We start from the raw sequence: 26,245 nt of genomic DNA, 5'->3' as shown, positions 1-26,245 counted from the left end.
GAATAGGAACAGGAGTAAGACATCGGTCATCGAGCCTGCTCCGCCAGTCAATAGGATCATGGCCGATCTGACATTCCTCACGTCCATGCTCCTGCCCTTTTTCCCGCAACCCTTGATTCCCTTATGATCAGGAATTTATCTCAGCCTTAAATATGCACAAGGACTCTGCCCCCACAGCTCTCCGTGGCAGGGGCTTCCAAAGACTCTCAACCCTCTGAGAGAATAAATTCCCCCTCATCTCAAAGACGTAAATGGCCGCCCTACGATTCTGTGACACGGCCCTCTGGTCCAAGACTCTCCTGTGAGGGGAAGCATCTGCTCAAGCATTTACCCCTGTCAAGTCTTTAAGGCCTATTTTTTCAATCTAAAACCACAGCAATGTGGTTTATTCTGAAATGGTGGGTGGTCATGGGATTGTCACCGGCGAGTAATCCGGAGGCCCAGGCTCATGGTCTGGTGCCACGGGTTCAAATCCCACCACTGCTGTTGGTGGGACTTAAATTCAATCAGTGAATCGAGAATAAAAAATTTTGTACCAGTCATGGGTGACCTTGAAACTGTCGTCGGTTCTCATGAAAACCCATCTGGTTCACTGATGTCTTTCCTGCCCTCCTTACCCGGTCTGGCCGACGTGTGACTCCAGATCCACAGCAATGTGGTTGATTCTTAAATGCCTCTAAAATGGCCGAACAAACCACTCAGTTCATAGAATCATAGAATTTCTTATGAACTGAGTCTGCACCGGCCCTTGGAGAGAGAGCCCTGCTTAAGTGGCAGCAGGGTAGCACGGTGGTTAGCATAAATGCTTCACAGCTCCAGGGTCCCAGGTTCGATTCCCGGCTGGGTCACTGTCTGTGTGGAGTCTGCACGTCCTCCCCCTGTGTGCGTGGGTTTCCTCCGGGTGCTCCGGTTTCCTCCCACAGTCCAAAGATGTGCGGGTTAGGTGGATTGGCCATGCTAAATTGCCCGTAGTGTCCTAAAAAAAGTAAGGTTAATGGGGGGGGTTGTTGGGTTACGGGTATAGGGTGGATACGTGGGTTTGAGTCGGGCGATCATGGCTCGGCACAACATTGAGGGCCGAAGGGCCTGTTCTGTGCTGTACTGTTCTATGTTCTATGTTCTAAGCCCACACCTCCACCCTATAACCCAGTAACCCCGTCTTAACCTTTTTCTTAATACTAAGGGCAATTTAGCGCGGCCAATCCACCTAATCTGAACATCTTTGGACTGTGGGAGGAAACCGTATCGTTCAAGATCAATAAAGGAGGGCAACAAATGTTGGTCTTTTCAACGGTGCCCACACCCCACGAAAGAATAAAAAGAAAAAAAAATGCCAAAGACACTAGCTTAAGGGCAATAAATGGTGGCCTTGTCCCATTCTGTGAATGAATTGAAGAGTAGTTTGAGAGATAAATATGGACCAGAAGAAGAGCGAGAACACCATTGCCTTTTTTCAAAATCTGATATTTTGCATCAGTTTAACGACAGATAGGGAAATGGGATCTGGAATTCTGTGATGAGTAACTCCCCAAAGCCTGCCCACTATCTACAAGGCACAAGTCAGGAGTGTGATGGAATACTCCCCACTTGCCCGGATGAGCGCAGCTCCAACAACACTCAAGAAACTCGACACCATCCAGGACAAAGCAGCCCCGCTTGATTGGCCTTCCCCCTTCCATCACCTTCAGAATCCACTCCCTCCACCGTTGGCAGCAGTGTGTACCATCTACAAGAAGCTACTTAAGAGTCCTGGAAATTTGACAGCACAGAAGGAGGCCACGGCCGCCACGTGTCGCCCCAGAAAAAAAACTCCTTCAACAGAAACCGCCGAACCCTTGAGCTGTGCCGTTCAGAAGGACAAGGGCAGCAGATGCATGGGAACGTCATCACCTTCAAGATCCCCTCCGAGGCACACACCATCTTGGAACTACACCGAGGTGATCGAAACCTTTAAGATCCTGAGGGGACATTGACAGGGTGGTTGTGGTGAGGATGTTTCCTCTTGTGGGAGAATCCAGAACTCGGGGGTCACAGTTTCAAAATAAAGGGACTCACACATTTGAGACGGAGATGAGGCAATAGTGTAAATCATAGAATTTACAGTGCAGAAGGAGGCCATTCAGCCCATCGAGTCTGCACCGGCTCTTGGAAAGAGCATCCTACCCAAGGTCAACACCTCCACCCTATCCCCATAACCCAGTAACCCCACCCAACACTAAGGGCAATTTTGGACACTAAGGGCAATTTATCATGGCCAATCCACCGAACCTGCACATCTTTGGATTCTCAATCGTGGTTCCCGACGGCGAGAGACGGCCTGCTATTGGCCAGCGACGGGATCACCTGGTCCCTGCCGCTATCAATAGGATTTCCCACTGAATCCGCCCCACGTTTCCAGGGCTGAGGTGCACAGCCGGCGGGCCCGGAAGATCCTGCCTGCGCCAACAGCCGGAGGATCGTGCCCAGTGTTGTTGTAAAGTTGCCAGAATATTTGGGGGGGTGGGGGGCTGGTGGCTGCGGTGTAATGGGCTGAGAGAATAGTTACGCTAATCAGTGACGAGGGCTGTGATATGTCAGTGACATCGAGAGACTGTTCGCTTCGTTGGCTGGACAGGTTGTTTGTGATGCAGAGCAAGGCCGAGAACGCGGCTTCACTTCCTGCAGCGGCTGAGGTTATTCGTGAAGGCCCCGCCTACTCAACACTGCCTCTGGCCTAAGATCTAGTGACCCTTCAGTTGAATGACCACCAATCAGCTCTCTCTCAATGGGGAGAGCGGCCTCTGGGACGATGGTGAAATTTAAGTCAGTGATATCAGTGGTCAGGTGTGACGAGAGAGAGATAGAGACATAGAGTCATAAATGTTTGCAGCATGGAAACAGGCCCTTCGGCCCAACTTGTCCATGCTGCCCAGTTTCTATCACCCAGCTAGTCCCACCTGCCCGCATTTGGCCCATATCCCTCTATACCCACCCTGCCCTTGTAACTGTCTAACTGCTTTTTAAAAGACAAAACCGTACCCGTCTCTACCACTGCCTCTGGCAGCTCGTTCCAGATGCTCACCCCCACTCTGTGTAAAAATTTCCCCTCTGGACCCTTTTGTATCTCTCCCCTCTCACCTTAAACCTATGCCCTCTCGTTCTAGACTCCTCTACCTTTGGGAAACGATGTTGACCATCTACCTTATCGATGCCCCTCGTTATTTTATAGACATCTATAAGATCATCCCTCAGCCTCCTACGCTCCAGGGGAAAAAAGTCCCAGCCTCTCCTAATAACTCAGACCATCCGGTGTAGCACACTGGGCTAAATCGCTGGCTTTTAAAGCAGGCCGGCAGCACGGTTCAATTCCCGTACAGGCCTCCCCGAACAGGCGCCGGAATGTGGCGACTAGGGGCTTTTCACAGTAACTTCATCGAAGCCGACTCGTGACAAGAAGCGATTTTCATGTCATTTCATTTTCATTTCCTGGTAGCATCCTCGTAAATCTCTTCTGCAGTCTTTCTCGTTTAACAATATCCTTCCTATAATCGGGTGACCAGAACTGAACGCAGTATTGCATGTGTGGCTTTACCAATGAGAGAGAGAGAGAGAGAATGGAACATTCAGTACTCAGGATAACTACAGTGATAGATATATACTATATATCGGCTGAGATTTTCCAGCCCTTCCCACCAGGTGAAATCTGCCAGTTCCGCCAATGGTGCATACCCCAGGGGAGGAGGTTGCACATCATGCAAAATTCGATAGACATTTTTCGGACGAAGGTTCCGCTGCCGGTGAATGGTGGGCCGCCTTCGTTGCCGGAATATACGCCGTGGGGGCGCGGGCGGTGTGGTGGGGGCGCGTGGAAAACCTGCGCTACATACTATTAATAAACCAGCTTAAAGCAGAGTACGAGTACAGTCTGTCTCGGTCAGACAGATCTCCTACACCTGTAGCAACAGCCCTGACTCAGAGGCGAGAGTCCTGCCCACCGAGACATGGCTGACGCAGCTGTGGTAAAACAAACAGACCACATTCCCTCCAACAAGCGCCCTTCACATGCAAAACTCTCTCAGTTGTCTACAAAACAATTGCAGCAGCAAATGCAGGTTGCTCAAGCAGCAGGCATCCGTGCCTAGTCTCCTTTAGCTGAATGATATAGTATCATCTTTATTATTGTCACAAGCAGGCTACCATTAACACTGCAATGAAGTTACTGTGAAAAGCCGCTAGTCGCCACATTCCGGCGCCTGTTCGGGCACACTGAGGGAGAATTCAGAATGTCCAATTCACCTCTTTCCAAGCACGTCTTTCGGGACCTGTGAGATGAAACCGGAGCGTCCGGAGGAAACCCACGCAGGCACGGGGGAGAACGTGCAGACTCCGCACAGGCAGTGACCCAAGCCGGGGATCGAACCCGGGACCCTGGTGCTGTGAAGCCACAGTGCTATCCACTTGTGCTACCGTGCCGCCCTGACTCCTGTCTGAAAAGACTGGCTGGCCGAACACGAGGGCACGTGAGGATTTGGCTCATTTATCCCGCCAGGAGAAGAAGGACCTGCGTCGAGTCAACACTTTTCCCAACCGGAAGACATCCCAGAGTGACTTTCAGCCAATGAAGGCCTCTGGAAAGTGTGGGTCATCGGTTTCATTGTCGGAAGCACACGTTCGCACCGAGCAAGATCGCGCCAACAGCACTGAGACCATGACTCAGATACCTTGTCCGGGATTCTCTATCCTCCCAGCTGCATGTTTCCTGGCGGTGGGATTCTCGGCTCCCGCCGCTGTCAATGGGACTTCCCATTGAAGTCGCCCCACGCCCCTGGGAAACCCATGGGAAGGGGTACGCTTCCAGAGAAAGTTCTGGCACCTTGTTTTATTTAGCACTGCAGCTTGCAGGGTAACTAGTGATCTGGACATGGGGTGGGAGGGGGCCGTGGGAGGATGGGGGTGGGGGGGGGGGGCGGAGGAGCAGGGAACTCCTCCGTTCTCCCTCGAAGTTGAGTCTTTTCCATCTCCCTGAGGCCTCAGTTTCATGACTCTTCGGCACCTCGGTCCCTGCGGCACTCCCTCTGCACTGCAGTGCCAGCCGTGGTTCCGTGTTCATGTTTTCGGAGGGGGGGGGCTGTGCTGTGTGGTACGAATGAATTCTTACCTGGTGGTGATGGGGTCATTTTCCCCTCCCGTGCTGGAACCGCTCAGAAAATAAAAAAAATAGAGGCAAAATTCAGGCAGAACTGAATCCGTCTGGAATTTGCCAAAAGACGAATGCCCTGAATGTGGTTCTTTGCATGGGGTAATGGAGATTGAAGTTGGCCCCGGTGGTTTATTGGGTCGTTTTAACAAGATTTTTGCAGAATGCTTCTGGGGAGTTCTTGTGGTGCAGTGGGTTAGCGTCCTGGCCTCTGATCCAGAAGTTCTGGGTTCGAGTCCCACCCTCGGACTTAATGACCAAGTACGTTCGTAATGCGGCCAATCAGGTTGTGTGTGTCGGAGGATGGTAGAATGCCTACAGTTCAGGAGGAGGTCACTCGACCCATCGATTCTGCAGCGACCCTCGGAAAGAGCACCCGACCTAGGCCTGTGCCTACGCCCTCGTCCTTGACCCCACGTAACCTTTTGAACACGAAGGGGCAATTTAGTGTGGCCAATCCACCTCACCCACGAGGAATCCGGAGTGCCCGGAGGAAACCCACCCAGACACGGGGAGAAGGAGGAAACCCCACACCGACAGTCACCCGAGGTTGGGATCGAACCCGGGTCCCTGGCGCAGTGAGGCAGTAATGCTAACCACCGTGCCGGCTTTGCAAATCCTTCCAAACACGCCAATGGCTGGCGGTATGAGCGGGAGAGATTCCTGGACAGTCATGTGATTGGAAGGACACTATCCATTGCTCTGAACTACAGCATGCATGGTGAAGTACGCATTGCTACAGCCGCCCGTACACACCCCGCGTAGACATAGCACCCCACGGCCATGGTGCAGTTGGTGAAACTTTAAACTTTAATAACCCTGCATGAGCCAAGAAAACCGTAAACAGCGTAAGAAATCAGAGTGCGTAAAGTTTTAAGAAAATACAGTTTGAACCTCTGGCCTTCAATGTGACGGCCATCTTTCTGTCGCATTGTTCAATCCGATTTTGCAATCGTTCATCTTCCACATTGTCCGTCAGGGACACCCTTACGGATTTTGCTGTTGATTGCGACCCTCCATTGTCAGGGAAACCACGACGACATGGGGCGGGGGGGGAGGTCCCTGTCAGCGGAACAGGAAGATTCTACCGGCGGGAACGGCCAGGGGATTTGAGCCGGTACAATGGGAGTCACTGGGCTAAATCGCTGGCTTTGAAAGCAGACCAAGGCAGGCCAGCAGCACGGTTCGATTCCCGTACCAGCCTCCCCCAAACAGGCGCCGGAATGTGGCGACTAGGGGCTTTTCACAGTAACTTCACTTGAAGCCAACTCGTGACAATGAGCCATTTTGATTTCATTTCATTTCAGTTACCATGCAGCCCGATAATGTCCGCTTCTTCCTTCCAGATATTGACGAGTGTCTTCGGAACCCGTGCGGTTCGAACGCAAACTGCAGCAACACGGAGGGGAGTTTTACCTGCACCTGTAACCCTGGCTTCATATCAACATCCGGGGGCACCAGACTCAATCACAGCGATTCCTGCGTCGGTAAGACTTTTATTTTTTTTATTCCGCAGTGTTTCCATTTGTCTATTCCCCCTCCTTCAGCTACAAGGCTGACGCACTAGTGCAGCGCCTCGCTGCCCAAACTGCTATCATGTGGATAAGATACATAGAACATAGAACAGCACAGCACAGAACAGGCCCTTCAGCCCTCGATGTTGTGCCGAGCCATGATCACCCTACTCAAACCCACGTATCCACCCTATACCCGCAACCCAACAACCCCCCCCTTAACCTTACTTTTTAGGACACTACGGGCAATTTATCATGGCCAATCCACCTAACCCGCACATCTTTGGACTGTGGGAGGAAACCGGAGCACCCGGAGGAAACCCACGCAGACACGAGGAGGACGTGCAGACTCCGCACAGACAGTGACCCAGCCGGGAACCGAACCTGGGACCCTGGAGCTGTGAAGCATTTATGCTAACCACCATGCTACCGTGCTGCCCAAAACCATAGATACAAAACCATAGAATCCTTGCTTGCTGAACCTTTCGGCCCATCGAAGTCTGCACCGGCCCTCCAAATGAACATTCTAACTAGGCCCACGAGCCCCCCCTCCCGCCCTATCCCCATAACCCCAACTAATCTCTTGGACACTCGGGGGCAATTTTATCGTGGTCAATCCACCTCAACTGCACATCTTTGGACTGTGAGAGTAAGCCCTCTGAGAGAGCACCCTACCGAGACCCTACCCCGTAATCCCACCTACCCTACACGTCATTGGACTTTTCTATGTTCACGCGTTCCTGAGGTTCTCAACCCAATTCAGGCAGATGCCAAGGCCGCCTAACAGGAGGTCCTGGGAAACAAGGCAGCAGAGCAGAAACAGGTTGCTAAGCCTCCCATCTCAATTCTAACTCTGAGAGCACCCATTAACCCGGAAGGAGTTAAACACCCCTTACAACAGCTGAGTTTAAGCACAAATGCTTGCAACCCCTTCCCATTCCCTGCGAGACCCACCCGTGCACACGATGGAGAAAAGATGCATCGGAAAGACAGGAGCCACCATTTGTAGGAAGCATCTCACAGCCTCAGAATCACTCGGAACTGTTTTGGCTCAGAAGGAGGCCATTTGGCCCATCATGTCTGCACTGGCTCACCAACCGAGCATCGTGACTTGGTGCCCATTCATCTGCCTTTTCCCTTCGTACCCCTACACATTGTTTCCATTCAAATAATCACCCAACGTCCCCTCCAATGCCTCGATGGAACCGGCCTCCGCCACACTTGCAGACAGTGCATCCCAGACCCCAACCACTCGCTGTGTGAAAAGCTTTTTCCTCACATCACATTTGCCTCTTTTGCAAATAAGTCTAAATCTATGCCCCCTCGTTCTCGATCCTTTCACAGTTTCTCTCTGTCTCCTCCGTCCGGTCCCCTCATGGTTTTATACACCTCCAATAAACCTCTTCTTAGCCTTCTCCCGGAGAAGATCAGTCTCAACCTCCATGAGTTCAAACATCTGCATGGGCCACATTTCAGACTGTCATAATGCTGGAAAGAGAAGCTGACCAGAGCTCGCCTGCATTATTATTATTATTATTATTGGTAGTATTATTAGGTACAGTCATGCCTAGCCAAACAAAACTATGGAACAACAGCCAAGCACCACAACAACCTGTTGTTGCAATTGTATAGGGTGTTGGTCAGACCACATCTGGAGTATTGTGTCCAGTTGGCCCCTTGATTTGAGGAAGGATGTGGTGACATTGGAGGCAGTTCAGAGGAGGTTCACCAGATTGATTGTGGGGGTGAAAGGGAAGACGTACAAGGAGGGATTAAAATTCGCTGGAGTTGGGGCGGCAGGTGGCGCAGTGGATACCACTTGGCCTACGGTGCTGAGGACCCGGGTTCGAATCCAGGCCCTGGGTCACTGTCCGTGTGGAGTTTGCACGTTCTCCCCGTGCCTGCTTGGGTCTCACCCCCACAACCCAAAGGTTAGGTGGATTGGCCATGCTAAATTGCCCCTTAATTGAAAAAAATATATGTATAATATATATAATTGGGTACTCTAAATTTATTTTTTAAAAACTCACTGGAGTTCAGAAGGATGAGAGGGGATCTGATCGAGGTACATAAAATACTAAGAGGGACTGATAACGTAAATGTGGACCAAATGTTCCCCTTGTGGGGCAATCTGGAACGAGAGGTCACAGATTTAGGTTGAGGCGCAGTAGATTTAGAACTGAGTTGAGGAGGAACTACTTCTCGCAGAGGGTAATGAATTTGTGGAACTCGCTGCCCCATAGTGCGGTGGAATCTGAGTCATTAAATGGTTTCAAGAGGGAGATAGATGCATTTATGAAAAATGGGTTAAAGGGATATGGGGAACAGGTGGGAGGCGGATTTGAGACCAGGAAGAGATCAGCCATGATCTGATTGAATGGCGGAGCAGGCCCGAGGGGCTGAATGGACGACCCCTGCTCCTAATCCTTATGTTCCCATGTTACATTTAAATAGCACTTCTAATGTAATGAAGCATCTCACTGGAGAATTTCAAAACAAAATATACCTAAAATATGACACTGAGCCATGGAAGGAGATTTAGGCTGATGTTTTCCAGCCCTTCCTGCTGGTGGGAAGTTCCAGTCCCGCCAATAATGATCCCACCCCCCCTCTCCCAATACGGCGCACTCCCCAGTGGTGGAGGGTACGGGGCACGGAAAACCCCATAGGCAGTGACGGGACCCAAAGATCTCGTGGCTAGCCCCGCTGCCGGGTGGGAGCGATAGGCCAGGCCGCAAAAACCTGCCCAATAAGTCAGGTTTGGTCAAGGCGGTAGGCGCTAAGAAGTGTCCTCAGGGAGGAAAACGAAGTAGAGAGGCAGAGGGTTGCAGGGAGGGGAGGGCCCAGGCAACCGAAGGCTCGTCCTTCAATGGCGGAGCGCTTAAAATCGGCAGCGACTCAACGGGTCAGACTTGGAGGAGCAAGGTTGTCCCCGTGGGGTGTTGGGCTGGAGGAGATTACAGAGAATTACTTGCATTAATATAGCACCTCTTGGCGGTAGCAAGCGGCGCTAAGGTACAGTGGACGGAATTTGTAGACTGTCGGACAAGTCACAGAGTCGTAGAATCCCACAGTGCAGAAGGAAGCCATTCGGCCCATCGAGTCTGCATCAACCCTCCGAAAGAGCACCCTACCTAGCCCAACCCCCATCCTATCCCCGCAACCCCACCTAGGGGCAATTTAGCACGGCCAATCCACCTAACCTGCACATATTTGGCCCAATGCTTAGTCAAAAAGTCTCTTTGCCACCATGCATTTCATTTCAAACTCTTGACCCAACATACTCCAGAGTTTATTTCCAGAGGATCAGTTTAGCACAGATTCATTGACCTATGACCTCTACGTGGATTGTGGGTTGATATTTTTTGGATCTGTGAAACTACTGTCGCCCAACGTTGAAATTGTGCCTTGTTTCACTTTCCCCTCACCAGAATTTGACTGCCCTTCGGATGACTTCATCAACTGTCCACCCACGCCTTTGGGGGTGGGGCCACTGCAGGTAGGCCACCTCCCATTTTCCTTCACTTTGATATTATTTATCTTCACTTTGTTCCGGGGATGTGGGCCGTACTGGCAAGCCCAGTGGAGTTCACACTTCATATTATACACGCGATTTTCCTCAGAGCAAAGCAGAGGTGACACGAGTTTCTAAATGTGCAACAGGTTTATCTACTGTATGGATCCTTCCTGTTTGTTCCCTTCTTTCCCCTTTCTTTTCCTTTTTGCTGTTGCATTTTTGATCCATGGATGGTTAATGGACTTGTAACTTTAAGGCAAGCAGCCTGTATCTTTAATTCAAGCAGGAAGTCTCCCAAAGGCTGTACTGGTTTTAACAGAAGCTGCAGGCTGGATGGCATCAGTGACAGAGAGATGGGTTGGGCTTCGGTTTGATTGATTGGCCTGTGGTCAAGGAATTAGCTCAAAAGGCTGTGCTCTGCCCTGAGACAGGTGGTGATTGGAGCTGATCACACTGGAATGCTTTTCAGAGTCCCAATTTGAGTTTGAGTTTGGTTCCATTTTTGGTTCTGGCAGCAAGAAAGATCCAGCTAACTCTCTCCAGGAAGATCCAGCTAACTCTCTCCAGGAAGATCAAGCCAACTCTCTCCATAAAGATCCAGCTAACTCTCTCCAGGAAGATCCAGCTAACTCTCTCCAGGAAGATCAAGCCAACTCTCTCCATAAAGATCCAGCTAACTCTCTCCAGGGAGATCCAGCTAACTCTCTCCAGGAAGATCCAGCTAACTCTCTCCAGGAAGATCAAGCCAACTCTCTCCATAAAGATCTAGCTAACACTCTCCAGTAAGATCCAGCTAACTCTCTCCAGGAAGATCCAGCTAACTCTCTCCAGGAAGATCAAGCCAACTCTCTCCATAAAGATCTAGCTAACACTCTCCAGTAAGATCCAGCTAACTCTCTCCAGGAAGATCAAGCCAACTCTCTCCAGGAAGATCAAGCCAACTCTCTCCATAAAGATCTAGCTAACACTCTCCAGTAAGATCCAGCTAACTCTCTCCAGGAAGATCAAGCCACTCTCTCCAGGAAGATCAAGCCAACTCTCTCCATAAAGATCTAGCTAACACTCTCCAGTAAGATCCAGCTAGCTCTCTCCAAGAAGATCAAGCCAACTCTCTCCATAAAGATCTAGCTCACTCTCTCCGGAAGGCCTCTGTGAGGGTTGACTCTCTCCAGAAAGCCTCTGGGGGTTGTTTTCTTGGAACTACAGAGGACTCAGGAGAAACCTCGAACTGAAAGCAAAGTTTGATGTGAAGCAAGATGACTCACCAGGAAAGTTGCGAATACTGCATTTTTAAACGACGGAGTCTAATATGCAAACTTGCTGTGAAGAAAAGTGTGTTAAAACCATTTTCTGGAACAAATATTCTTTCTTCCCCCCCACTTATGATTCTTACCCCTTTCCACCTTTCTGTGTTTGTCTGTCTTGTGAGAGTGGGAGCAAGTTAAAGTGGATATCAGGTATTGGCTTGTCGTTAACCAATTGTATTTACTGCTTATTTCATGACAGTTCTTGTTATAAACACAAACATGTGTAATTGTGTTTACATTTACAAACCTGTGACTGTATTAGGGGCAGCGTGGTAGCACAGTGGGTAGTACTGTTGCTTCACAGCTCCAGGGTCTCAGGGTCGATTCCCGGCTTGGGTCACTGTCTGTGCGGAGTCTGCACATTCTCCCCGCGGCTGCGTGGGTTCCCTCCGGGTGCTCCGGTTTCCTCCCACAAGTCCCGAAAGATGTGCTGTTAGTGAATTAGACATTCTGAATTCTCCCTCTGCGTACCCGAACAGGCGCCGGAATCTGGCGACGAGGGGCTTTTCACAGTAACTTCATTGCGGTGTTAATGTGAGCCTACTTGTGACAATAAAGATTATTATTAAGATTATTATGATTGCTGGACAACCTAGGGCCAAAGACTTTGGGTATTTTTTTAAGAATTATTGATTAATTCACTTGTGTTGTGGCTCCGGGGCTTGTGGGACTGGAATTGACCGGGCACTTGCCCAGGGTGGCGTAACACCATACATTAGGAGAGGGCAATATGTAACGAGACCTGGGTGTCTTTGTGCACCAGTTGCTGGAGGTAAGCATGTAGGTGCAGCAGGCGGTAAAGAAGGCAAATGGTATCATAGAATTTACAGTGCAGAAGGAGGCCATTCGGCCCATCGAGTCTGCACCGGCTCTTGGAAAGAGCACCCTACCCAAGGTCCACACCTCCACCCTATCCCCATAACCCAGTATACCCACCGAACACTAAGGGCAATTTTGGACACTAAGGGCAATTTATCATGGCCAATCCACCTAACCTGCACATCTTTGGACTGTGGAAGGAAACCGGAGCACCCGGAGGAAACCCACGCACACAATGGGAGGATGTGCAGACTCCGCGCAGACAGTGACCCAAGCCGGAATCGAACCTGGGACCCTGGAGTTGTGAAGCAATTGTGCTATCCACAATGCTGCCGTGCTGCCCTGGTATGTTGGCCATAATTGAGAGAAGATTCGAGTACAGGAACAGGGATGTATTGCTGCAGTTATACAGGGCCTTGGTGAGGCCACACCTGGAATATTGTGTGCAGTTTTGGTCAACTTATTCAAGCAAGGATGTTCTTGCTCTAGAGGGAGTGCAGCGAAGGTTGACCAGACTGATTCCTGGGATGGCCGGACGGACGTATGAGGAGAGAACGAGTTGGTTGGGATTGTACTCGCTGGAGTTCAGAAGAATGAGGGGGGGAATCTCATAAAAACCTATGAACTTCCAACAGGACTGGACAGGGTAGATGCAGGAAGGATGTTCCCGATGGCGGGGGAGTCCAGAACCAGGGGTCACAGTCTGAGGATACGGGGTCGACCATTTAGGACAGAGATGAGGAGGAATTTCTTCACCCAGAGAGTGGTCGGCCTGTGGAATTCGTTACCCCAGGAAGAAGGTGAGGCCAAAAAAAGCAGTTAGATAGAGCGCTTGCGGCTAAATGGATCAAAGAATATTGGGGAGGGGAGGCGGGATGAGGCTATTGAGTTGGATGGTCAGCCATGATCATAATGAATGGCGGAGCAGGCTCGAAGGGCTGAATGGCCTCCTGCTGCTCCTATTTTCTATGTGAGGGAATGATGGGGAAACAAGTCAGAAGTGTGCCAATTGAAGGAAGTGAAAGTTGTCCATTATTGTTGGCCAGTTTGTGGTGAAAGCCAGACTGGTACACTCATGGGATCCTGCCATGCCTGCCCGGTCAGGTCTACTTGGGACTCCAGTCCAATGCTAAGTGACTTGAGTTAGGGGGCAAAAAAATGTTGCTTTGCCAGTCCAACTCCTATCCCAAGGGGAAAGTAAAAGAAATCTCCAGTAGCATTGCCTCGTGTGTTGGGAGATGATAACGAAAGTGTTGTCAACAAAGAGCGACTGGGGAAGTGGGGGAGGATTTAATATTTATACGAAATGTGCGTTCTTTGCAAGGTCTTCTTCGTATTAGATGCAGCTTTCCCGTCTGTTATGCACAAGGGCAAGACGAGCTATTTGGTCGTTAAGTTATCCGGAAGCCAAAGAAGACATTTTTCACTGAATTCTTTCCGTAACCTTTATGCAACAACTTGCAATTTTCTTTTCCACCCAGTTGCCAACCCTGCCCTGCCGTCTCCAGGAATTGAAGATCAATCTCCAAGACGCTGCCATGTGCAATCCCGGAAAAATGTTCGGGCTGTTAAAATATGAAACATTTCTAGCATTTTTTTTTGATCCAAAAATATAAAAAATGGGCTGGAAACAGGCACCCAGTAGAGGAAACAAAACAGTTTAAAAGTATTCTTGTTTCCTAGTTTTACTGGTGAAATTTATGCAACCTCTGCAGTGCAGAAGGAGGCCGTTCAGCCCATCGAGCCTGCACCGGCCCTCTCTGAAAGAGCGCCCTACCCAGGCCGCCTCCCCCGCCCTATCCTCATAACCTCATCTCCCGTGCACAGCTTCGGACTGTGGGAGGAAACTACAGCACCCGGAGGAAACCCACGCAGACACTCCATGCAAAATCTAATTCCTAACTCACCCTATGCTGCATCAGAGAGCATGCCAGGATTTTCCGTTCCCCCCCCCCTCCCCCGCCTCCAGGTTTTCCGACGGTGGAGGTAGCCTGCCATTGGCTGGCAGTGGCCGAAGGCAATGGTGCGTTTCATGTCTCACCGCCTCCACCACCAGAAAACCCACCGTGGTGGTGGGTGGAGCGTTGTGGTGAGGTAACTCAGTAACATGCCTACATTGCTAAGAGTCGGAAGGCATCTAAGCTTAGGAATACACGGGCCATTAATGGTGAGTGTACCTGGACCCTCTGCCTTCGTATTTTCTAATATACTAACATGTACTGATTTGAGTGACACTCTCTCTGCCCTTCCTCCCTCTCTCTCTCTCTCTCTCTGCACTTTCTCTCTTTCTCTCCCTTCCTCTTCCTCTCTCTCCTCCTCTCTTGCTGTCTCTCCGTCTCTCCTGCTGTCTCTCTCTGTTCTCTTTCCCTCTCTCTCTCTGTCTCTCCATCTCTCCCTCTCCTCTCTCTCTTACCTCGCTCGCTATCACTCCATCTCTCTCTCTCTCCTTTGTCCACCCCTCTCTCTCTCATTCTCACTCCCTCTCTTCTCTCTCTCCTCCTTCCCCTCCCTTGCCTCCCTCCCCTCTCTCTCTCTCTCCCCCCTCGTCCCCTCACTCTATTCTCTCTCTCTCCTCTCTCTTTTCTCTCTCTTTCCCCTCTTTCTCATCTCTCTCGCTCTCTCCGTCTCTCTCTATTTCTCTCTCTCTCCCCCCTCTCTCTCCCACCACTCTCTGCTCTCTCCCCCTCACTTTCTCTCTCCCTCCCTCTCACCCTCCTCTCTCTCCTCTCTCTCCTTCTCTCTCTCTCCCCTCTCTCCCTCTCATTGTCTCTTCCCCCTCTCTCCCTATCTCTCTCCCCCATCTGTCTCCGTGCTCCCCCCCCTCGCTCTCTTCTCCCCCATTTCTCTCTGCTCTCTCCCCCGTCTTTCTCTCTCCCCCTCTCCCTCTCTCTCCTCTCTCTCCCTCTCTCTCTTTCCAGGAAACTAACTCAACTCCTGACCCCGGACATGAGGCAAGCAACCCATACTGCTCGGTTATTGGCGTCCTCCATGAGTACAATGTGTGTGAGAAGCTACACAGTGAAGAGGATTTTGACCCTGAGCAGTATCTGATGGTAAGCTGTGCGGAGAGGAGATTGACCAAAATTGGAACATTACTTAGAAATTATACCTGTGCTTGGCTGAAATACCAACTCTGATTTAAGACCCCCTCACCCCCTGTTGCAATGCAGCTCTTTTTGCCAATTGCCCTTCACTTAGAATCACTACAGTGCAGAAGGAGGCCATTCGGCCCATCGAGCCTGCACCGACCCTTCAAATGAGCACCCCACCCCTGTCCACCTGCCCTATCACTGCAACCCTGTAACCTAACTGACACATCCCCGGACACTAAAGGGCAATTTAGCGCTGCCACTCCACCTACCCCGTAAATCTTTGGACTGTGGGAGGAAACTGGAGTACTTGGAGGAAACCCACGCAGACACTTTGCACTTTCACCCCGTGTCTGAGTGGGTTTCCTCCGGGTGCTCTGGTTTCCTCCCATAATCTAAAGATGTGCAGGTTGTGGTAGTCACCACTAGTAGTGTATTACATGTATTACAGCGCTGCCCGCATAGTAGAGGTACATGGGTAAATCCCTGCCTGCTGGCTCCGCCCAGTAGGCGGCGTATAAATGTGTGTGCTCGCCGGTGCTGCAGCCATTTTGGTTGCAGCTACAGGAGGCACAGCATCTTTGCTCAATAAAGCCTCGATTATTCCACTACTCTCATCTTCGTGGTAATTGATAGTGCATCACAGGTTAACTGGATGATTAAAAAGTTGCCCCTTGGTGTCCAAAGATGTGCAGGTTCTGTGGGGTTACCAGGAACAAAGAACAATGCGGCACAGGAACAGGACCTCCGGCCCTCCAAGCCTATACCAGTCATAATACCAACCTTTGCCAAAACCCTCAACACTTCTTTGTGCCGTATCCCTCTCTACCCATCCTACCCATGCGTTTGTCAAGATGCCTTTTGAACGCCGTTAATGTATCTGCTTCCACAACCTCCCCTGGCAACACATTCCAGGCACTCACCACCCTCTGGACAAAAAACCTGCCTCTCCCATCTCCTCTCTCGGGATAGGGCAGGGGAGTAGGTCTCAGTAAAGTGCTCTTTCCGATAGTTGGTGGAGATCCCGATGGGCTGAATGGCCTCCTTCTGCACTGTAGGAATTCCATGTTTCGATTTGCCGAACGCAGTGCCGCCCTTCTTTAAATATACACACAGGGGCTGTTTAGCACACTGGGCTAAATCGCTGGCTTTGAAAGCAGACCAAGCAGGCCAGCAGCACGGTTCGATTCCCGTAACAGCCTCCCCGAACAGGCGCCGGAATGTGGCGACTAGGGGCTTTTCACAGTAACTTCATTTGAAGCCTACTCGTGACAATAAGCGATTTTCATTTCATTTTTCACATTCTTCAGCAAGCGGATTAATTTTAATTTGGAGGGAATGCGGGATCGGAGCTTGCTGTCTTTCGGTAAGTAGGCTGCTGCCGCACTGATGGGACTGTTTGAATCCCCCAGAATCTCACATCGTTAACGAATCAGCTTCTGAGAAACCATTCCCTGATGGAAAAGATGGGAGCGCAGGATCGGCAGCGAGCACTGGAGATGTCTCTGCAGACCATGGAGAAGTCAGTGATGGCCGTGGCATACACGCTCAGTGACCAGGAGAAGAAGAACATATCCTTCGGCAGCATAGGTAAAGTGCCGCATAAATTGAACAGGAATGGAGGCAAAATATGCTGGAAATACGCAGCAGGTCAGGCAGTACAGAGGAAGAGAGATAATGTTTCATCAGAACAGGACTCCGAATTTGCCCTATTTTGTTTTCCTAAAAACACTCAGAGGAAGATTTTTACCTCGAAGAGAAGGATTTTTATCTCAAAGAGGAGAATTTTTACCTCAAAGAGGAGGTTTTTTCTTTTTTCCTCAAAAAGAAGGATTTTTACCTCAAAGTGGAGAATTGTTACCTCAAAGAGAAGGATTTTTAACTCAGAAGGATTTTTACCTCAAAGAGAAGGATTTTTAACTCAAAGAGGAGGATTTTTACCTCAAAGAGGAGGATTTTTACCTCGAAGAGGATTTTTAACTCAGAAGAATTTTTAACTCAAAGAGGAGGATTTTTACCTCGAAGAGGAGAACTTTTACCTCAAAGAGGATTTTTATCTCAGAGGAGGATTTTTACCTCAAAGAGAAGGATTTTTACCTCAAAGAGAAGGATTTTTACCTCAAAGAGAAGGATTTTTACCTCAAAGTGGAGAATTTTTACCTCAAAGTGGAGAATTTTTACCTCAAAGGGGAGGATTTTTACCTCAAAGAGAAGGATTTTTACCTCAAAGAGGAGAATTTGTACATGGGTTCGACCAAAGAACAGTCATTAGTTGTTGCGAAACATGGGTTTTAAAAGTCTAAAGGTTTGAAGATTTGAAAAAGAACTGGCGGCTATCAAGGCCTACAGACGCCTCAAAGCTTTACAGCCAGTGACAAATTTCTGAAGTGTAGTCACTTGTTATGAAGGAAGAGCGAAGCCCAATTTGCTCACAGCAAGCTCCCACAATCAGCAGGTTGATAGTAAACCGATGGTCTGTGTTTGTGATGTTGACAGAGGGTTGAATGTTGGCCAGGACGCTTGCTCTTATTCCAAATAGGCCGTGGAATCTTGCTTTGGTTTGCTTTGGCGGGCGGGCGGGGGGGGGGGGGGGGGGGGGGGGGGGGGGGGTGGATGGGACGTTTACCCACAAAGGGAGAGGGCGCCAACTGAGAATTTCACAACCCTGACATTCGATCAGATTTTTGTTAGGTAAGGGTATTAAGGGTAACGGGTCCACATCGGTTAAATGGAGTTGAAGTAGGGATCCGCCATGATCGTATTGAATGATGGAACAGGTTCGAGGGGCTAAGTGGTCTCGGGCTGTTCCAGTTTTCCCAATAGTCGACCCGTTTGGGTGAAGAAAATCGGTCACTCTGGCGCACAAAGAGGAATTTTTTTTTCAGAGCAAGCTCTGTGTGTGTGACAGACATTTACCCCCCCCCCCCCCCCCCCCCACCCCCCCTCTCCCAATCGCCACTCCCTTTGCCCATAGTTACCAGCACTCCAGGATTAGCCTGGAATCTCCAAAAAATTGAGATTGCTGTCTGCGATCCTGCAGAGAAAAAAGTCATGGGGCAGCGAAAAAGTTTGGCTGGAATTCCCGACCATTGGGATTCACTGGGCGGGATTCCCCCAGCCTCGCGCCGGGCCGGTGAATCCCCGCGAACGGGCCACGTCACCCCAACATCGGCACACGATGGCGTGGCGCCGGACACGGGCCGCTCTACGCGGCCGGCCCGCCGATTCTCCGGCCCGGATGGGCCGAGCGGCCGTAGGAAAGGAGCCGAGTCCCGCCGGCGCCATACTAACCTGCTCTGGGCCAGTGGGACCTAGGCGAGTAAGGGTCAGGTGCGGCCTGTTGGGGGGGGATGGGAGGGGACGTCCGACCCTGGAGGGGGAGGGTGGGGGGCTCCGATGTGGCCTGGCCCGCCATCGGGGCCCACCGATCGGCGGGCCGGCCTCTGTGGCTGGGGGCTTCCTTTCCTACGTGCTGGCCCCGGTAGCCCTGCACCATGTAGCATTGGGGCCGCCGTGGAGAAGGGAGCCACTGCGCATGCGCGCGTTGGCGCCAGTGCCACTGCGTATGTCCTCGTTGGCGCCGGTGTATCCCGCGGTGGCAGGTTCGCAACGGGATCTGCAGCTGGAGCAGCGCAAACCCCTCCAGCGCCGGGCTGGCCCCCTGTAGGGACCAGAATTAGACGAGGGAGCGACCTGTTCACGCCGTTGTAAAACGTGACGGCATTTACGACGGCGTGGACACTCTGCCGCGGGATCGGAGAATCCTGCCCTCTGTTCCCGCCAGCACCGTACCCCTCCCAATTGGCTTCCCGGTGGCATGGGGTGGTTTCTTTGGGAAATCCCACTGACAAGCGCCGCCGGGAAACACGCGGCCGAGGGAACGGAGAATCCCGCCTTTTATTACTTTCGTTGCCATTTCACTTTGCCAGGCATGGAAAAGTTGAAAATGAGAGGTGGGAAGAGAAGGCTGATAGTCCGGCATCACCCAATCGGGTGGCGAGTCTTCTTGATTTCCGGTTGGCGTGGGAAGGCCGTGCGTCGCGAGGATGGATGTGTCGGCCGACTAACGGCTGGAGCCTGAGGGGAAGTCATGTGATGTAACCTCCAGGAATCCATCCAATGGCAGTTGGCAACGTTATTTTTGTCTTTGTTTTGACAGAGGTTCAGGTGGAGGTGATCCGAGGTCACAACATGTCAGGCGTGGAGACGGCATCGCTGTCAGCGAAGGGGAACCAGCTGGACATTCACTGGCGGGCGGTCACTGACAGAGAAGATTCCGGTAATCCTTGCTTTGGTTCCTCATTTCACATACGATGGCTGCAATGTGCCAGGGATATTTTTAGCCAAAGGCACTCACGACTGGCAGGATTTTCCCGCCGTGGGTAGAATGGCAGACGGATGCCCACTTCACCCTCCAATGCAGTTCAATATTGGTCAGAAGGAATTGCCAGCGTTCCAGCCGATGGGTGACCTGCCTGGCAAATCCATACAAATTCTCCCCCTGAGGCCCATGTGGGTTTACGTTTTATTCATGTACAGGGGTGTGGGCTTCGCTGGCTAGACCAGCACTCATAGCCCATCCCGAGTTGCCCTTGAGAAGGTGGTGGTGAGCCGCCTTCTTGAACCCCTGCAGTCCCTGAGGTGTAGGTCCACCCACTGAGCTGCTAGAGAGGGAATCCAGGATTTTGACCCAGCAATAGTGAAGGAGCGGCGATATATTCCCAAGTCAGGACGATTTGGAGGGGGAACCTCCAGGTGGTGGGATTCCCAGGCATCTGCTGCTCTTGTCCTTCTAGATGGTGGTGGTTGTGGCTTTGGAAGGTGCTGCCGAAGAAACCTTGGCCAGTTACTGCAGTGCATCTTGTAGATGGTACACACGTCGGTGATGGAGGGTTTGAATGTTTGTGGAAGGGGGAGCAATCAAGCGGGGCTGCTTTGTCCTGGATGGTGTCGAGCTTCTTGAGTGTTGTTGGAGCCGCACTCACCCAGGCAAGTGGAGAGTATTCCTTTACACTCCTGACTTGTGGTAAGGTCACACCGTCAGTTTGTAAGCAAGGTAATTCGGCCCATCGAGTCTACACCAACCCTTACAAACTGAACCCACATATCTACCTTGTCCCCGTAACCCAGTAACCCCCTCTTAACATTTTTTGGACACGAAGGGCAATTCAGCACAGTCAATCCACCTAACCCGCACATCTTTGGACTGTGGGAGGAAACCGGAGCACCCGGAGGAAACAGGGAGAACGTGCAGACTCCGCACAGACAGTAACCCGGCCGGGAATCGAACCTGGGACCCTGGAGCTGTGAAGCAACTGTGCTAACCACTATGCTACCGTGCTGCCCGGGGTGTGCATTTTCTGCCCACCTCTAATTATCCTTGAACTGCGTCTCGCTCGGCCATTTCGGTGGGAAGTTAAGAGTCAACCACATTGCTGGGGGTCTGGAGTCACATGTAGGCCAGACCGGGTAAGGACGGCAGATTTCCTTCCATAAAGGAGCTCAGTGAACTGGATGGTTTTTTTGTAGCAATCGCTGACAGCTGCCATGGCCACCATAACTGAGACGAGCTTTCAATTCCATATTTTTAATTAATTAATTGAATTTCAGTGACAGCAATCATTGCAGAATTGGGCCAATTTCTCGTTCATCTCTGTATTTGACGCAATGGGTTCGGCAACAATGGATTCAAACCAAAATCAACACGACAAAGGCCTCCTCCTACCCATGTCCGAATTTTCCCCAAATCGTCCGTGAAAACTTCCAGATGCAACTGGCTGATATGAGGGCCTTCTCGGAAAGGAACTGGTGGTTTAAAGTTTGCATTTTATTTACACAGACCAATAGTTAACCTGATTTTAATCAAATGTTGCAAAATTGAACAGCTTATATCCGAAATGTGCTACTTGCGTGGTTAACGCTCAGATGTATCGTGTCATCAGTTAGTTCTGAATTCAGTTGGGGTAAGTGTGGTCGACAACTTGCGCACGAGAGGATCCAGCTGTCAAGTATTGAGGTGAATGACTAATTAAATTGGTGTTTTGCGATGTTGATTGAGGGAGCAATATCGACTCGGCCTCTCGGGAGAACCTCCTTGTTCCCCTTTGATGGGGAACCATGAAATAGGAAGAGAGGGAAAAATCCCCAATTAATGCTTTGCCAACAGTCAAGGGCTTTTTTGATGTGTGGTCATTGTTGTAAAGTATGGAATGAACCACAGAATCCCTACAGGGCAGAAGGAGGCCATTCGGCCCATCGTGTCTGCACCGACCCTCTGAAAGAGCACCCCGCCCAGGCCCACACCCCTGCCCCATCCCCGCAGCCCCACTTAATCTGCGCACCTTTGGACAATAAGGGGCAATTTAGCGTGGCCAATCCACCTAACCTACACACCTTTGGACTGTGGGAGGAAACCGGAGCACCCGGAGGAAACCCACGCAGACACGGGGAGAGCGTGCAGACTGCGCACAGACAGTGACCCAAGATTGGAATTAAACCCGGATCGCTGACGTTGTGAGGCAGCGGTGCCGACCATTGTGACACCATTCTGCGCAGCCGATGCTGCAACCAATTTGTGCGCAGCCCGCTTAATGGCCTCATTGCATCGCTGCTGGTATTCACCCAGAAGATGGCAGAGGACTCTCTATCGGAGGAATGTGACAAACCTTTGCAGGAATGTTTGCAGGTTCCCGTGGGGGGGGTTCCTCGTTCAACAGCACTCAGTACTTAATGGAGGGAACCGGCATCAAGAAGGGAGGGGCCTGCTGAGGGGCACCCACGTGCTCCTGAAATAAAAATCGCTTATTGTCACGAGTAGGCTTCAAATGAAGTTACTGTGAAAAGACCCTAGTCGCCACATTCCGGCGCCTGTTCAGGGAGGCTGGTACGGGAATTGAACCGTGCTGCTGGCTTGCCTTGGTCTGCTTTAAAAGCCAGCGATTTAGCCCCGTGCTAAACAACCCCAATGTGACAATCCTGTGACAATCCTGGGCCTCAGGTGGGCGTCGTACCGACAGTGGCCACCGCCTCCCAGCGGCGATGCTGTACATCTAGTGCTTACGGCCTCTGATCGTTTGTCAGCTCTCGGCGGGCAGGACTTCCACCTCTGCTGTCATTGATCCCGGGAGACTTTCCATCGCTGACAGGTCATATGGGAGAGAGGCGACACTGGGCTCCAGCCGAGAACCCTGCCACCTCCATCAGACTCCAGACATCACCTCTGACAGTGCCACACTCCCTCAGCATCAACCCCCACAGTCAGGTTTCTTCCAATGACCTCTAACTCTGAGGCGGGTCTGCCCAGCTACAGCACTGACCCAGCAATGTCTCGGGTAGTGCCACTCGCGGTCTATGCCGGCGAGAAATGGAAGAGAACAGAAGACGTGTCAGGTAAGTTGGCCGTATTTCACTCTCGCCGCCTCTGTAAAATGTTGGGCATCACACGAGAGAGACAACATCACCGGTGAAGAAGTGCAACGGAGGGCTAAGCAGACGGGCATCATGACGGAGAGATGACTGTGGCTGGCAGGACAGAGGACACCACGGCCCAATGAAGAAGATGGCCAAAGAAGACCTGTTGAAGTACATTAGGAGGATCCCACCCCCCACCTCCAAGAGCCCGACACCACTTCAGCTGGAGCGGAAGAGATTGCGATGGAACGGGGCCCGTGGGCGGAGTTTTTCTGCCCGCTGTTCTTTGTCGAACCAGAGGAGCAAAGGCCTCAGTTAGTTTTAGTTAGTGCGGAGCCAAAACCATCTGGTTCACGGATGTCCTTCAGGGAAGGAAATCTGCAGCCCTCACCTGGTCCGGCCTCCAGGGTGACTCCAGATCCACAGCAATGTGGTGGACCCTCTGTGGGCGGCGCGGCAGCACAGTGGTTAGCACTGTTGCCTCTCAACGTCAGGGTCCCAGGTTCGATCCCCGACTTGGGTCACTGTCTGTGCGGACCCTGCACGTTCTCCCCCCCGTGTCTGCGTGGGTTTCCTCCGGGTGCTCCGGTTTCCTCCCGCAAAGTCCCGAAAGACGTGCTCGTTAGGTGAATTGGACATTCTGAATTCCCCCTCCGTGTACCCGAACAGGCGCCGGAGTGTGGCGACTCGGGGGTTCTTCACAGTAACTTTGTTGCAGTGTTAATGTAGGCCTACTTGTGACACTACTAAAGATTATTATTATTAAATGCCCTCCGAAATTACCTCGTGAGCCATTCCGTTCAAGAGCAATGAGAGATGGGCCGAAGATGCTGGTCCAGCCGAGACACCCACATCCCGTGAACAAACAAAAGAAATGTATGTGGAGTCGTGCCTTGACCCGGCCCGTAGCAGTAATAGGCAGCAGCAGGCCGGGAGGGAACTGTTGCCATGGAAACCTGTGCGGCTGGGGATAGGGTGTTTTAACCGTTCACTTTACGCCGGCAGGTTTGGCTGGAGTGGCCCTGATCGCCTTCTCTCAGATGGACCCTGTGCTCAATGGCTCCCTGGGTGGCGTGAGGGAGGGCCTGCGGCTGAACTCGCACGTGCTGACGGTCACCTCGACCCACAAAAGCCGGCAGCCCCTCACCGAGCCCGTCAACATCACATTCCGAAACGAAAAGGTTAGTGAGGCAATGCGCCCAGCTGCCACACAGAAAGAGGCCATTTATCGCCCAAGTCGGCCATCTTGGCATTGATACTCCACCTGAACCTCCTTCATTCTGTCAGCATATTGTTCTATTTTCTATCCCGGCCTCTGTTTCTCTCTCTCTCTCTCTCTCTCTCCCCGTCCGTTCGGGATTTCCAGCGCTTTCTTTTTTCACTTGTGCGAACTCGAGGCGATGGGTGACGTCCTCCGAGCAACTGTGAGAACGTGAGGAGGAGGAGGAGGGCGCGCGGCCTCAGCGGCCTGCTCCACCGTTCCAAAATGGCTGACCTCCGACCTCACTGCCCCGCCCTGCTTCCCTTTGTCCTCTCGGTGTGTAAGGATCCAGTGGTTTCTCTCCCGAATGTAGAGTCTCGGGAGCTCCCTCTGCTCTTAGTGGGGGGGGGGGGGTGAGCATTTCAAAGATCTGCAACTCTCTCGAGTAGAGGTTTCTCCTCCTCTCAGTCCTAAATGGTTATCCTGAGACTGTGACCCCCACCCCCCCCTCCCCCCACCCACCCCTGCTCCTGACTCTCCAGCGAAGGGCAACGTCCCCTCAATGCCTGACCTGACACTCCTTCCGAGAATTCCGCACGCTTCCCAGAGGTCGCCTCCCATTCTCGAAAGACAGTTCTACCCCTCCTAGGAGACCGCTGTCTCCTTCCAGAAATCAATCTAGCCCACCCCTTCATGCAAGTCTCCTTATGGAGACGGATTTTCCAACCCCCCCCCCCCCGGTGAGGGAGGGAGTGGGGGAGGGGAAGCGTCCGGATAATTTAAGGCCTGGGACCTTTCCCACTTATCTGAGGTGACTCTGCTCCGAATGGGGCGCACCCGCCCTTCCCATTTGAAACACATCCCGCATTAGTTGAGTTCCACAGTTAGCACAGTTGCTTCACAGCTCCAGGGTCCCAGGTTCCACTGTGACATACTGCAGGGCGAAGGTTTACCAAAGCGGGTGCTGGGGTTACACCAGCTGAAAACCACAGCAACAGCATTGGCAGCCCCCCCCCCCCCCCTGCGCACCCCCCCTCCCCCCCACGCACCCCCCCACCCCCCCCTGCGCACCCCCCTCCCCCCCACGCACCCCCACTCCCCCCCCACGCACCCCCCTCCCCCTCCCCCCCCCACGCCCCCCCCCCACGCACCCCCCCACCCACGCACCCCCCCTCCCCCCCCACGCACCCCCCCCCACGCACCCCCCCCACGCACCCCCCCCCCACGCACCCCCCCCACGCACCCCCCCACGCACCCCCCCCACGCACCCCCCCCACGCACCCCCCCCACGCACCCCCCCCCCCGCACCCCCCCCCCCCCCCTGCGCACCCCCCCCCCCCAACGTCCTGCCCATCTCACCAAGACGACGTCGCCACGACAATTGAAAGAGTCGGAGATGGCTGTGTCGTGGCTGAGGCAGGGCGTCCTCCTCTCATGGAGGCGAATGAACAGTCGAGGAGAGTGAAATCTAGAAATGGTTGATGTTCTTGTTTCCTTGACCCAGGAGAGGAAACCCCGCGTGGAAGTGTTCTGCGTGGCCTTGAACCGCACGGCAACTGGCAGCCATTGGTCCCGTCAGGGCTGCACGATGATAAAGGCTAACGAGACCCACACCACCTGCAAGTGCACACACCTGACCAGCTTCGCCGTGCTAATGGCACTGTACGAAACCCAGGTACGGTACGCAGCAGAACACAATTGTCCTTTCTCCCGCAAAAGGCTGTGCATCGTCAAGGTTTCTAATACAATCTGTTACTTTAACTCGTAAATTGCCCACAGTAGCGCTCATCTTCTGTAAGTGGGGACGTACTGAAACGGCAGGTGGTGGTAAAATGTGCAGCTACTTGAGAAACAAACTGCACGCGCCACCTACTGGCCAGGACATGTCAGTGCACTGTTACAGGCTGCTGTTTACAGACAAGGAAGGGGGAGTTGCACCTGTGTCAGACTCGGACAGAAAACTGGCGTGTAACTCTCCAGTACTACCTCCCGTTTTTTTTTGTGTGGAATCTGGAGACTCTCGCACAAAATTAAAAGAATGGCCGTGGTTTAAGCCGTCGCTCCGGCCTCTAGCCCCCATGACGGTGGTACCCGGGGCTCTCCCCATCCGCCCCCCCCCCATCCACGCCAGCATTGCAACCCCGCCTAACACCGCAGGTGTAGCCATTCCCTCCCCACATTCCCCCCCCCCCCCCCCCCCCCCACCCCCCAC

General features: G+C 52.1%; 1 protein-coding gene across 2 annotated transcripts in view; it reads left to right on the top strand.

Moving 5' to 3' along the window:
- LOC119957241 (adhesion G protein-coupled receptor E1-like) overlaps positions 1 to 26,245 on the top strand; it is a 110,447-nt gene that overhangs the window by 58,169 nt on the left and 26,033 nt on the right. For both annotated transcript variants that reach the window (XM_038785084.1, XM_038785085.1), the window contains exons 5-11: positions 6,523 to 6,663; positions 10,122 to 10,189; positions 15,252 to 15,386; positions 16,835 to 17,012; positions 19,582 to 19,701; positions 23,838 to 24,013; positions 25,538 to 25,708. In XM_038785084.1, the coding sequence (XP_038641012.1) occupies positions 6,523 to 6,663; positions 10,122 to 10,189; positions 15,252 to 15,386; positions 16,835 to 17,012; positions 19,582 to 19,701; positions 23,838 to 24,013; positions 25,538 to 25,708 (989 nt within the window). The remainder of the gene's footprint in view (positions 1 to 6,522; positions 6,664 to 10,121; positions 10,190 to 15,251; positions 15,387 to 16,834; positions 17,013 to 19,581; positions 19,702 to 23,837; positions 24,014 to 25,537; positions 25,709 to 26,245) is intronic.

The sequence above is a fragment of the Scyliorhinus canicula genome, chromosome 25 (assembly GCF_902713615.1).
Source record: "Scyliorhinus canicula chromosome 25, sScyCan1.1, whole genome shotgun sequence".
Classification (NCBI taxonomy): Eukaryota; Metazoa; Chordata; class Chondrichthyes; order Carcharhiniformes; family Scyliorhinidae; genus Scyliorhinus; species Scyliorhinus canicula.
Note: the sequence above shows the minus strand (reverse complement) of the source record. Positions and strands in the feature narration are given on the sequence as shown.